Source organism: Mobula birostris, chromosome 24, assembly GCF_030028105.1.
Source record: "Mobula birostris isolate sMobBir1 chromosome 24, sMobBir1.hap1, whole genome shotgun sequence".
Taxonomy (NCBI): Eukaryota; Metazoa; Chordata; class Chondrichthyes; order Myliobatiformes; family Myliobatidae; genus Mobula; species Mobula birostris.
The window spans coordinates 56530127-56543932 of NC_092393.1; the positions used below are offsets into that span (position 1 = coordinate 56530127).

The 13806-nt window shown below is 42.5% G+C and overlaps 1 protein-coding gene across 1 annotated transcript in view; it reads right to left on the reverse strand.

Moving 5' to 3' along the window:
* nol11 (nucleolar protein 11) overlaps positions 1 to 9505 on the reverse strand; it is a 43266-nt gene extending 33761 nt beyond the window's left edge. Inside the window, exons 1-3 of the mRNA XM_072242258.1 lie at positions 9362 to 9505; positions 6242 to 6355; positions 5041 to 5097 (exon numbers count right to left, since the gene is read on the reverse strand). Of these exons, the coding sequence (XP_072098359.1) occupies positions 5041 to 5097; positions 6242 to 6355; positions 9362 to 9490 (300 nt within the window). The 5' untranslated portion in view covers positions 9491 to 9505. The remainder of the gene's footprint in view (positions 1 to 5040; positions 5098 to 6241; positions 6356 to 9361) is intronic.
* Between the last annotated feature and the right edge of the window lie 4301 nt (positions 9506 to 13806).

Consider the following 13806-nt stretch of genomic DNA (forward strand, 5'->3'; position numbering starts at 1 on the left):
CCTCGCAGAGACACTAGAGCAATATGTGGTTAAGTGCCTTGCTCAAGGACACAAACACGCTGCCACAGCTGAGGCTCGAACTAGCGACCTGCAGATCACTAGACGAACAGTTTAACCACTTGGCCACGTGCCCTCCCCCTCCCCGCAACAGTTAAATAAATGAGATCAATGAGGCATTTTATGTTGCAGACTGAGATGCTGTGTGTTTGAAACACACAAAAAAATTGACCTGCATTTTTAGGTGGGAGACAAATAGACAGCACATGATGAAAGATCCAACAATCTGCAACATAGACCTTTTCTTTTCAATTGCTGTCAGGAGTCAGTTCAAAAGATGCCTTCACATCCAACAGCTTAAATGTCAATCTGACTGAAAAGCCAATCCTTTGACAAAATTTCTCAGAGGAAAATGCACCTTACTTAAAAGCTTTTCGGATTTGTAAGGATTGCATGATACATGGATGAAGATATTAACATTAATAACTTCTAAAGATGTTTTAAAATCTATCATGTATACATATCCAGATGTAAAAATACAACTTTCAAGCCGGTTAAAAATAGATGAGCTTTGTTTGTCACATGAACAAAGGACATTGAAATACATTGCTTGCAATGACCAACGCAGTCTGAGATGTGCTGGGGCAGCCCGCAAGTGTCCTAGTGCTAACATGGCATGCCCACAACCTACTAACTCTACCTCGTACATCTTTGGAACGTGGGAGAAAACCTGAGCACCCAGGAAAACCCACGCAGTCACAGGAAGAATGTATAAATCTTACCGCCAGAGCTGTAAAGCATAACGCTAACCACTGTCACCCTTAAAAAATGAGCAAAGGAAGTCAACAAGGCAGGTAGCTTGATTTTTACTTTACAATAGTTTAGTTTGTCTTTACTTAACTATAGTCAACTCTGTCTTTACTTCTCACTGCCTTTGTAGAGCAGCCAGCATAATAAAAGACCCTGCCCACCCTGGAATTCAGCCTGAAAGCAGAGACAACTTCTATCCCATTGTTATCAGTTTCTGGAATGGACCTTTTGTACAATAAGATGGACTCTTGACCTCACAATCTACTTTGTTATGATCTTGCTCTTTATCACTTATCAGCACTACTTTTTCTGTAGCCTTTTCACTTTATTCTGCATTATTATTGTTTTACCTCATTCCAGCTCAATGCACTGTGTAACGATTTGATCCGTGTGAACAGTATGCAAGACACACTTTTCACTGTACATCTGACTATAATAAATAATACCAATTTAGTTACATTAGTACTCCAAAGTATTTTCTTTAATATAATAAACACAAGAGATTCTGCAGATGTTGGAAATCCAGAGTAAAACACACAAAATATAGGAGCAGAATTAGGCCATTTGGTCCATATAGTCTGCTCCACCAGATCACGTTTTCATCTCAGCCCCAGTCCTCTGCCTTCTTCCCGTATCCCTTCATCCCCTGACCAATCAAGAACCTATCAACCTCTGCCTTAAATATACACAAAGACCTGGCCTCCACAGCTGACTGTGGCAAATTCCACAGATTCACGACTCTCTGGCTAAAGAAACTCCTAGTCTCTATTCTAAAAGGACACTCTTCTATTCTGACGCAAACACAAGGAATTCTGCAGATGCTGGAAATTCAAGCAACACACATAAAAGTTGCTGGTGAACGCAGCAGGCCAGGCAGCATCTCTAGGAAGAGGTACAGTCGACGTTTCAGACTGAGACCCTCCGTCAGGACTAACTGAAAGAAGAGCTAGTAAGAAATTTGAAAGTGAGAGGGGGAGGGAGAGATCTGAAATGATAGGAGAAGACAGGAGGGGGAGGGATGAAGCCAAGAGCTGGACAGTTGATTGGCAAAAGGGGTATGAGAGGATCATGGGACAGGAGGCCCAGGGAGAAAGACGGGGGGGCGGGGGGGGGACCCAGAGGATGGGCAAGGGGTATAGTCAGAGGGACAGAGGGAGAAAAAGGAGAGAGAGAAAGAATGTGTATATATAAATAAATAACGGATGGGATACGAGGGGGAGGTGGGGCATTAGCGGAAGTTTGAGAAGTCCATGTTCAAATATCTTCTATTCTGAGCCTGTTTCTGGTTTTAGAAATTACCACCAGAGGAAGCATCCTCTCCACATCCACTCTATTAAGGCCTTTCACCATTCAATCGATTTCAATGAGGTCATCCTCAATCTTTTGAATTCCAGTGAATACAGGCCCACAGCCATCAAAAGCTCTTCATACAACAAGCCATTTAATCCTGGAATAATTTTCGTGAACCTCCTCTGAACCCTCTCCAGTTTCCAGCACACTGTTTCCAAGATAAGGGGCCCAAATCTGCTCACAATATTCCAAGTTTGGCCTCATCAGGGTTTTATAGTCTCAACATTACACTCTTGCTTTTATATTCTAATCCTCTTGAAATGAATGTATAACATTTCTGGTTCACAATTTTACTGCAATGTTGTAGCTATTTCATTTTAGCAATTCTGTAAGAGCAGTCTGTTCTGCTTTCAGCCTGTTTGGTTTATCGGTGAAGATAAGGGATACTTAGGAAGGTATCATCCAATTAGGATAGTGGAAATCGGAGAAGGTTCCAGAGAACGTGGGGTGGGGGAAGGTGGTTTTCTGAGGGGCACAAAGGTTGGTCTTGGTCTTTGCTGGGCAGAAGATGAAGAGAGAAGACACTGGAGAGAAGTGGTTGTAAGGTTTAATGGAACCAAGGCGCGGAAGTCTGTCGAGGATTGGTGAACATGGCTTTTAGATGATTTGAGCTCCAACCTGTACACATTTGACTGTTTAATGATAATGGGCCCTTTTTGTTCTTCTCTTTCTTTTCTTTATTATCCCTTTTAGTTAACATTCACAAATATACTTCTCTGTAACTGTAGGCAGTAAGCAATCTGTTATTTCCTGGCGACGGGCTGTAACAGGACAGTAGATCACATAGCATTCACACAAATCAGGGCTTGGGTGGGTGAGATATCCCAATCCCATGGATTTGATGGAACTGGAGTCGTATATTTTGTAGACGCATGAAGCTGAAGAAAGGTGTGTTTTCTTGGCGCTGATGTCCAATGGCTGTTAGCGAGGGGATAATAAGCCGTTTCTAGAGAGGCCCAGAAAAAGGGGGTTTCAAATGCTAACATTGCATTTGCCTTGCTCAGCATACACTCAACCTGCAAATTAACCTTAGGCAATCCTGTACAAGGACTCCCAAGTCCCTTTGCTCTTTTTTTGTATTTTCTCTCCACCTCGAAAATAGTCAACCCTTTCATTTCTTCCATCAAAGTGCATGACCATATACTTCCTGACACAGTGTTCCATCTGCCATTTCTCTGCCCATTCTCTAATCTGTGCTTCTGTAGCCGCTCTGCTTCCTCAAAATCACCTGCCCCTCCATCTATCTTCATACTGTCTGCAAATTTTGCCCTCTCTTTGTCTTTTATGTTGGCTTTGACTCTTGTTAGCCATGGTTGTGTCATCATTCCTTTAGAATACTTCTTTCTCTTTGGGGTGTACCTTCCGAATTGCTCTCAAAAATTCCAGCCATTGCTGCTCTGCCATCCTCCCTGGCGGTGGTCTTTTCCAATCAATTCTGGCCAACTCCTCCCTCATGCCTTTACTTCCCCTTACTCCACTGTAATACTGATGCATCCGACTTTAGCTTCTCCTTCTCAGATTTCAGGGTGAATTTGATCATATTATGATCACTTGCCCTGAAAGATTCTTTTTCCTGTTGCTCTTTCATCAATTCTGATTCATTGCACCATACCTAATCTAGAACAGCCGATCCTCTTGTGGACTTAGCCACGAGCTGCTATAAAAAGCCATTTCATAGGCACTCCAGAAATTCTCCCTCCTGTAATCCAGCACCAACCTGATTTTCCCAATCTACATGCATATTGAAGACTTGCCACTGCCCCTTTGGCATGCATTTTCTATCTCCCATTGTACTTTGTAGGGCATATCCTTAATACTGTTTGGGGGTATACAACTCCCATCAGGGTCTTTTACCTTTACATTTCCTCCTTTACAGAATGATTCAATACCTTCTGACACCATGTCACCTCTTTCTAATGATTTTATTTAATTTTTAGCAACAGAGCACCCCCCCCCCCCAGCTTATCCTTTTAATGTGCATCTTTGGACATTAAGCTCCCAGCTATAACTTTCAGCCATGATTCACTGATGCCCACAACATCATACCTGCCAATCTGCAGCTGTGCTGCAAGTTCATCTACCTTATTCCATATACTGCGCATATTCAGATACAACACTTTCAGTCCTGTATTCACCCTTCTCGATTTTGCCACACCATGCTCAACCTTTCAATTCCTAACTTTGTCTGAGGTCTTACCAAATCTGCCTCCACAATTTCCCCAACCGTTGTGGTACTCTGGCTCCCATCCCCCTGCAACTCCAGTTTAAACCCTATCGTGCAACTGTAACAAACCTTCCCACTAGGATATTAGTCCCTCTCCAGTTCAGGTGCAAACCGTCCTTTCTGTACATGTCCCACCTTCCCTGGAAGAGAGCACAATGATCCAAAATTCTTATGTCCTCCATCCTACTCCTTAGCCACATATTAAACTGTATAATCTTCTTAGTTCTGGTATCACTCGCACCACAACTTCTGGCTGTCCAGCCTCTCACTTAAGAATACCGAGAACTCGATCCGAGATATCCTGATACCCTGGCAACCAGGAGACAACATACCATATGGGAATCTTGTTCTCACCCACAGAACCTGGAGGAAATGCTGGAGCAACTTAGTAGGGCAGGCGGTATCTATGGAAAGGAATTAGGAGATGACACTTCGATCTAGAGACGCTTTATCCTGATTTTGTGTGTTACTTTTTTCTTTAACTTTCTTAATAATTCACTTGCAAATATGAATCTTAAAGGTCACCTTTTATAAAAATTTCAGTTTGTTGCTGAAATTTTTACTCATTCCTACGACAGAAATTGTTTAGTGGCAAGATGATCATATTTTGCTTTAAATTCTATCTGTTATAAACTTCATCCATCTAATTTTCAACCTACTGTTGCTTTGAAAGCTTTTTCCAGATTAGTATCGTCATCTTTCCATATCCTTAAAACCTAGAAGAGAGGTGAAAACACAATTAAAGTTAACCGTACTGACTGCAAATGATAAGCAACATGTGGTGGTTCATTATTTATAAATATATTTCTGCTAACCAATACAAGCTTAGTGTCAGGGCCACTCATTGCTGATAATCATATCCAGCAACAGGTTAATTTGAAAATACATTTGAGGAAAAATATATTTTATATTTGCCCTAAATGTGGAACAGCATAAACTTAAAGTGTGACTTTTAAAATTAAAGAATATTTTGGTTCAATAGAGTGTCAGATTTTGCCGGAAAAATAACTGAGCCATCAAACAAAAAGTAGCAAAATTGTCATCCCATTGGTTCAGAGTGAATTTAATCCCAGGTAATTAGTTGAAATATTAACACAAATTCTCTCTAAAAATCCTTAAACAATTGTTGTCTTTCATTATATGCTATACAATACAAAATGAAAGTATGCCAAAAATCAGATATGGGAGCAAGAATCCACGAAGTTACAATATGAACTTAGAAAATCCACCATAACAATTAAAAATATATCAAATTTCCAATTCCAAAGACAGCACTGCTTAAAACCAGAAGTGACCTCTACTTTTTATTCCAAAAATCTCTGAAGTATTTTCTATATCTGGAAATGGCAAAACAAATACAAACTCTTGTTACTGTAATTTGGTTTTATCTGGAGTAGGATATTTTACAATGAGGTATGTTTTACATAATAATCATTAGAAAAGCTAAAAATAGATAGTTGAGAATATTTGTATTCTGAATATAGTTAAATAAAAAATTTTAACAAAGATATTTGCGGAGGGCCTCCATGAATTTGGGGGTGGAGGAAGAGGCAGCGTGATAGCATAACTCTACTAAAGCTCCAGAAACTCAGGTTCAATTCCCGCCACCGTCTGCAAGGAGTTTGTACATTCTCTCTGACACCATATGGGTTTCCTCCGACATCTCAAAGACGTACGGGTTAGTTGGTTAATTGGTCACATGGATGTAACTGGGGTAGGGGGCTGACTGGGCCATAAGAGCCTGTTACTGTGCTGCATAAATAAACATTTCAAAGGTAGTAGTTCAGCACCGAGACCGAGAACTCGCAGGTTATATAACTTTATAAACACATGTCAAGCAGCAAATCCCGAAGTTCTTACCTTATGATCATGAACCACAACATATTCTCCAGTCTGCTTATTGTAGATTGCAGGGCAAGAAATTGCTTGGGTTTGCTTTACTGTCCAACTTCCAAGAGGTTTCTGGTCTGACACCTTCAATACACCAAAAACACAGATAAGAAGGCATCACAACTTACAAATGCATTATTATTTATGGCTCCCAGAGATCAAAATACTTGCATCAGGGAGTTTCGTTTAAAACCATGACATTTTACAACCCCTTTACAACCAGTTATATAATTAGAAAATGCAATTATATTTCATTCTCCATGGACTGGAAGTGACATTAACTCAGGAACACCTGGGAAAATTCTGGTTTCAGCCGAGCACAAAAATTCTTCCACAACTTTGTTGCTTTCTAACTCCAATTTCTATTGGTCTGTCAACATGCAATGGCTGAAGACAACAGTGCCGGCTTCAAATGTAATCACCCTGCCACTGATAATTATATCTCCAACAGACAAACGTCAAGTTCTGGAATCTTGCTCTTTTCCAATTTAAATAGCTGTCTTTTGACCAAATTATATTTAAAATCACCTCCCTAATCTCCAGTTAAATAGTCAAAATATCTGCAGTATCTTGGGCTGGTTCTTGACAGAAGAACCTTTAAGTACAAGCCGCGAACAAATTAACATTGTTATAGGAGATCTACTCTACTCTGTCTACAACCACGAATGTATGGCTTGGCACAGCTCAAACACTTATCAATTTGCTGATGACAACTACTGTTGGTGCAACTTCAGATGGTGATGAGGAGGCATACGGGAGCTAGATAGATCAGCTAGTTGAGTGGTATCAGAACAACTTGCACTCAACTTCAGCAATACCAGGAAGTTGAGGGAACACACACCAGTCCTTATCGAAGGATCAGCAGTAGAAAGGATGAGTAGTTAAGTTTCTGGGTGTCAATATCTCTGACCATCTATCCTGGGCCCAACGTAACGATGCAGTTACAAAGGCAGCACAACTGCGGCTGCTGGCGGCAGAGGCGGAAGTGATAGGGTCTTTTAAGAGACTCCTGGATGGCTATATGGAGCTTAGAAAAATAGAGGGCTATGGGTAAAGCCTAGGTAGTTCTAAGGTAGGGACATGTTCGGCACAGCTTTGTGGGCCGAAGGGCCTGTATTGTGCTGTAGGTTTTCTATGTTTCTATATTTCATTAGCTTGAGGAAACTTAGTATGTTACCAAAGACTCTACTGTGGAGAGCATTCTAATTAGTTGCATCGCTGTCTGGCGTGCAGGAGCCACTGCACAGGATCAGAAAAGGCTGCAGAATGTTGTTAACTCAGCCAGCCCCATCAGCATCTAGAACATCTTCATCCACCTCATGAAGGACTCCCACTCTGCCCTCTTCTCATTGCTACCTTCAATGAGGTGGTACAGGAGCCTGAAGACACACAGTCAAAGTTTTAGGAACAGTTTCTTCCACTCTTACATCAGATTTCTGAATGGACAATGAACCCATGTACACTACCTCACTACTTTTTAAATTTTATTTTGCATTACTTATTTTATACATATAGATTTGTTTCTTATTGTAATCTGTAGTTTTTAAAATTATATATTGCATTGCACTTCTCCCACAAAACAAATTTTACAGAATATGCCAGTGATGAGGCAGGTTCGATGTTGTCATTTAAAGTTAAATTGGACAGCTATATGGATAGGAAAGGAATGGAGGGTTATGGGCTGAGTTCAGGTCGGTGGGACTAGGTGAGAGTAACAGTTCAGCACGGACTAAAAGGGCCAAGATGGCCTGTTTCTGTGCTGTAATTGTTATATGGTTATAATAAACCTGATTCTGATTACATTCACCTGAGAAAGCAGCCAGTACCTCAGGTCAACAATTGAAAACAAGATAGCACCTTGTATTTACACAGCAGAGTACCAACTTCAACTTGCTCATCTCCCTCTCTTTCCTCACCCCATGCCTCACCAGCTCATCCATCCATCCCTACTCACACTCTCATCCTTACCCCATCCCACACTTTCCCCCTCAGGCAAATCTTACCCCAATTCAGACCTCTTGTTCCATGTCACTATGACCCACTCACCCTACCTTTCCCTCATTCCTTCATCACCTCCAACCCCCTCTTCTTCCCCGATATTACTATCAAACTCCTTACAGTCAGCGTTGAAATTGAACTCTGAATGCCCCGAGCCATACAGACTGGTGCTAACTGCTATGCTACCATTTCTACGCCTCAACAGTTGAGGAACTCTCTTGGCCCCAACACATTGATGCAAATGTGAACATACACCAGGGATTCTAAATTTAGAGCTTGAGCACAGTTAGTATATTACCCACAACTCTTGCAAATTTCTGTAATTCACAATGGACTGCATTCTGATTAGTCACAACACAACCTGGTAGGGAGCCTCCAATGCGTAGGATTGCAAGGAGCTGCAGTGTCCAGGACTCAGCCTGTTCTGTCATGTAGCACAACACTCCTCACCATCAAGGACACATTCAAGAGGCAGTGCTGCAAGAAGGCAACATCCATCATTAAGGACCCTCACCATCTGAGACATGTCCTCTTCTAATTATTACCATCAGGGAAGAGGTACAGGAGTCTGAATATACACACTCAACGATCCATAACCAGCTCTTCCCCTCTGCCATGAGATTTCTGAGTGATCTATAGACACTAACACAAGAAAATCTACAGACGCTGTCAATCCAAAGCATTGCCAGGCAGCATCCATGGAAAAGAGTAAACAGTCGACGTCTTGGGCCGAGACCCTTCACTATCAACACTACGCTGCCATTCCTCTTTCTTGCACTATTTATTTTGTAATTTTCCTTTAATTTTATGTCTTTGCACTGCACTGCTGCCGCAAGACAGTGAATTTCACTTCATGAGGCAGATATACATGATGCACTTGTTTCCAATTCCCGTCGTTTTCCTCCCCCAGCGCCGACCTCAATTCCCCCACTCCCCTTCCCAAACCCCGCCATTCTGCTCTACTAATCCCTAGCCCACTCCCCTGGACCACGTGACCCGGCGGCCGTACCGTCATTAAACAGCACTCCCCCAGGTAACGATGCCAACAAACCCTCCTCGGGAAACCTCCCGTAACTCCCACCACCACAGTACCTTGTAGACAACGACGGTGCGGTCTTCCCGAGTGACAAGGACGCAGTCGGGGCCTACGGGCTCCACAGCACGGACAGAGCCGCCACTCTGCAGCCAACACAGCGTGAACTCCTCGCACAGTCGCGCCATCTTACCCCGGGTCACCCTCCCGGCGCATGCGCAACCTCGTGCACCCGCCTCCCTTTCCGTGAGCGGAATGGGTCACTCGCTCCGCAAACTCCCATGCATAGCGCCATCTACCGGTGGGAGAATCACACAACACCTGAACGGCAATGAGTGAATTTACTCAGACCCATTCATTCCGAAGGACGCAAACAACAGGAATTCTGCAGATGTTGGAAATTCAAGCAACCCACATCAAAGTTGCTGGTTCCTTCAGTTAGTCCTGACGAAGGGTCTCGGCCTGAAACGTCGACTGTACCTCTTCCTAGAGATGCTGCCTGGCCTGCTGCGTTCACCAGCAACTTTGATGTGCATTCTGAAGGAGATGGATTAACTTTTCAAAATATGGAAAACTGCTCCTAAACAAAAGTGTCATAGGGTTTGGTTGAATTGTCACATGTACTAAAATACAGTGAAAAGCTTACGTTGCTTGCTGTTCATGGAGCCACAGAGCCCTGCACCACAGAAACAGGCCTTTCGACCCATCTAGTCCCTGGTGTCCTGTTTTTCTGCTCATCCCATCGACTTGCACCCGGACCATAGCCTTCCTTACCTCCTTCATCCATATATCCATCCAAACTTATCTTAAAAGTTGCAATTGAACCCGCATCCACCAGTTCTTCTGGCAGCTTGTCCCACATTGTCACCATCTCTCAGAGCGAAGTTCCCCATTAGATTCCCCTTAAATATTCCAGCTTTCACCCTAACCTATGTCCTCTAGTTCTAGTCTCATCCTACTTCACACATTTATCATAATTATATCCCTCACAATATTGTATACCTCTATTTAAAATCCCCTCATTATTTTGAGCTCCAGGGAATGAATTCCTAACCTATTGAACCTTTCCTTACAACTCAGGTCCTTAATTTCTAGTAATATCCTTATAAACTTTTCTCTGAACTCTTTCAAGCTCATTGATGTAACTTACAGTAATTCTTGTGTCTGGTACTGTGCAGCTGTCACAAAGCAACAAATTTTGTGACATATAAACCTGCTTCTGATCCTAAGCTAATCACTTATCACTCAGTTCCCCAATATCTAAAAATTCTCTCATCTTTCTTTTGAAGTAGTTCAGCAAACCAGCCTCCACATCCCTCACAATTACAGAATTACTGGTGAAGAAATTTCTTTGCATCTCATCCTAAACAGCTGACCCCTTTCCTCGAGATCCATGGCTCTATGCAGTTTCGCTAAGAAAAACATCATTTTTGAAACCAACCCAGAAATAAGCCCAGTAAATCATGCATTCCTCCAACTATATCCTTCTGTGAATAACCGAACAATTTCCATTTTATCCACCTGCCATGTCCTTTCCTGATTACCTAGCCTTCCTCTTCACATTGCCTAATACCACTTTGTTATTCCCTTTTTTGCACAAGTTATTTTGTAATTTTTAATGATTTTAGATCTTTGCACCATACTACTGCAAAACAATAAATTTCACATCATATAAGTCCTTGATAACAGATCTGATTCTGATTTGTTTTCCTCTGGCCTGCTTCTCATTCTTTTGTAACTTACATCTTATCTAGGACTCTTATGCCTGTGATCTGTCCAGCACCATGAGCTGTTCTTTGCCCTCATTGTCCCTGAGATCTCTCAAGGCTCATGATTAAAATAATCTTTGCGTGTAAATCCTAACATGGATTCATCATAAAATATGAACGGTAATAAAACTCCTCTAAATATATGCCCTCCACTCTCCACACCAAATACAACCTTACCATCAAACCCGCAGGCAAAGGGGGTGCTGTTGTAGTGTGTCGGACTGACTTCTACATTGCTGAGACAGGCAGGAACTCTCATCCTCCTCATTCCTATCCCTTGAAGAGGACCCCACTCCAAACCATCAGAAGACTGTCTCTTCATCATCACTGACCTCATCAGCTCCAGGGAACTCCCATCCATTGCCAGCAAACTTATGGTTCCCTTACTCCGCTCCACTCGCTTCTATCTCCTACCTAAGGTCAATAATCCTGACTGTCCAGGTAGGCCCATTGTCTGCTCCTGCCTCACTGAACTCATGTCTTCATACCTCGACTCCATTTTATCCCCTTTGGTTCAGTCCCTTCCCACACATCCATGACACTTCTCATGCTCTCAATCTCCTCACTAATTTTTAATTCCCTGGACCTGACGACCTTATTTTCAGCATGGATGCCCAGTCCCTGTACACTTCTATCACCCAAGAAGGCTTAAAGCTCTCTAATTTTTTCTCAATAAAACCACCACCCTCCTCCATCTGGCAGAACTGGTTCTCACCCTCAACAATCACTCCTTTGGCTCCTCCCAGTTTCTCCACACTTGAGGGGGGTAGCCATGGGCCCCAGCTATGCCTGTCTTTTTGTTGGCTACGTAGAACAGTCTATGTTCCAAGCATTCCCTGGTAATGCTCCACAACTCTTCAACTTTGCCACCAACTTCCACTCTGCCCTTCAATTCACTCGGTCCATTTCTGACACCTTCTTCCCCTTTCATGATCTCTCTTTCTTCATCTCTGGAGACAAACTGTCCACCGACATCTTTTATAAACCTACTGATTCCCATGTCTATCTTGACTATACCTCTTCCCACCCTGTCTCCTGTAAAATTGCTGTTCTCTTTTCTCAGTTCCTTCATCTCTGCCGTATGTGGTTTTCCTTTCCAGGACAACACAGATATCCTCCTTCTTCAAAGACCAGGCTTACTCTTCCTCCACCATTAATGTTGCCCTCATCTGCATCTTTTCCACTTCCTGAACATCTGTGCTTACTGCATCTTCTTGTGATCGAGTTCCTCTTGTCCTTGCCTACCACCCCTTGAACTTCTACATCCAACACATCATTCTTCGCAACTTCTGCAGCCTCCAAAAGAATCCTACCACCAAACATATCTTTACCTTCACTCCACTCTCTGTTTTCCAGAGATTGCTCCCTCCGCGATTCCCTTGTCCAATCATCCCTCCCCACTAATCTCCCTCCCGGCACTTATCCCTGCAAACAGCCTAGGTGTTACACCTGCCCACTCACTTTCTTCCTCACCTCTATTTAAGACCCTAAACAGTCCATTTGGGTGAGGCAACACTTCACTTGTGAACTTGCTGGGGTCATCTATTGTGTCTGGTGCTCCCGATGCGGCCTCCTCTATATTGATGACACCCATGGTAAATTAGGGACTGCTTCGGTGAGCACTTCTGCTCTGTCCGCCAAATGCGGAACTTCCTGGTGGCCAAACATTTCAATTCCAATTCTCATTCCTGTTCCAACATGTTGGTCCATGGCCTCCTCTTGTGCCACAATGAGGCCAGAGGAGTAACATCTTATATTCCGTCCGTGTAGCCTCCAACCTGATGGCATGAATATTGATTTCTCCTTCCTGTAAAAAAAATTCCCTCCCCCTCCCTTCTTATATCCTTTTTCTGCCTCTTACCTCTTCTCACAGGCCTATAACCTCCCCCTGGGTCCCCTTCTTCTTCCCCTTCTCCTATGGTCAATCCTCCTCTCTTAACAGATTCCTTCGTCACCAGTCCTTTACTTTTCCTATTCACCTGGCTTCACCTCTCACCTTTGAGCTATCCTCCTTCCCTCTCCCCCCACCTTTTCATTCAGTGCTTTTCCTCTTCCTTTCCAGACCAGAAGAATGGCCTCTGCCCAAACGTCGACAGTTTATTCATTTCCATAGATGCTGCCTGGCCAGCTGCGTTCCTCCAGCATTTTATATGTGTTGCTCTAAATACTTTGTTCCTTTGATTAAAATTAAGAATTATGTCTACCACTGCCCACTCCTTGGACATTATTGAATTGAATTGACTTTATTTCTTACGTCCTTCACATACATGAGGGCTAAAAATCTTTACGTTATGTCTCTATCTAAATGTGCAATCATAGTAATTTATAATAAATAGAACAGTCAATGTAACATACAACAGGAAATACACTCAATTCAGCAATCAGTCTGATGGTCTGGTGGAAGAAGCTTATTCTTCCCTCAGTCTTTTCTGACTTTCCTTAAAACCCAATTCTGACCAAAATTCTTCTTCACTTTCCCAATTTGTTTAGCTGATTCTTCCCTCCATAGCCATTTCATACAAAGAATTATAATTTCAGCCTTGAACAGCTGCTTGCCACTTGTTATTTATGCATTGTGTAATGGTTGTTCTCATGGAGAAGAAAATGATAGCATTTTTCTACATAAGTCTAGTAAAGATAATCTTTCTAGTGAAGATAATACATAGTACAGATCAAGTAGGACGATTAGTACAATTACTCTACAGAAGCAATTAACCTTAATTCAGAGAGAAAAG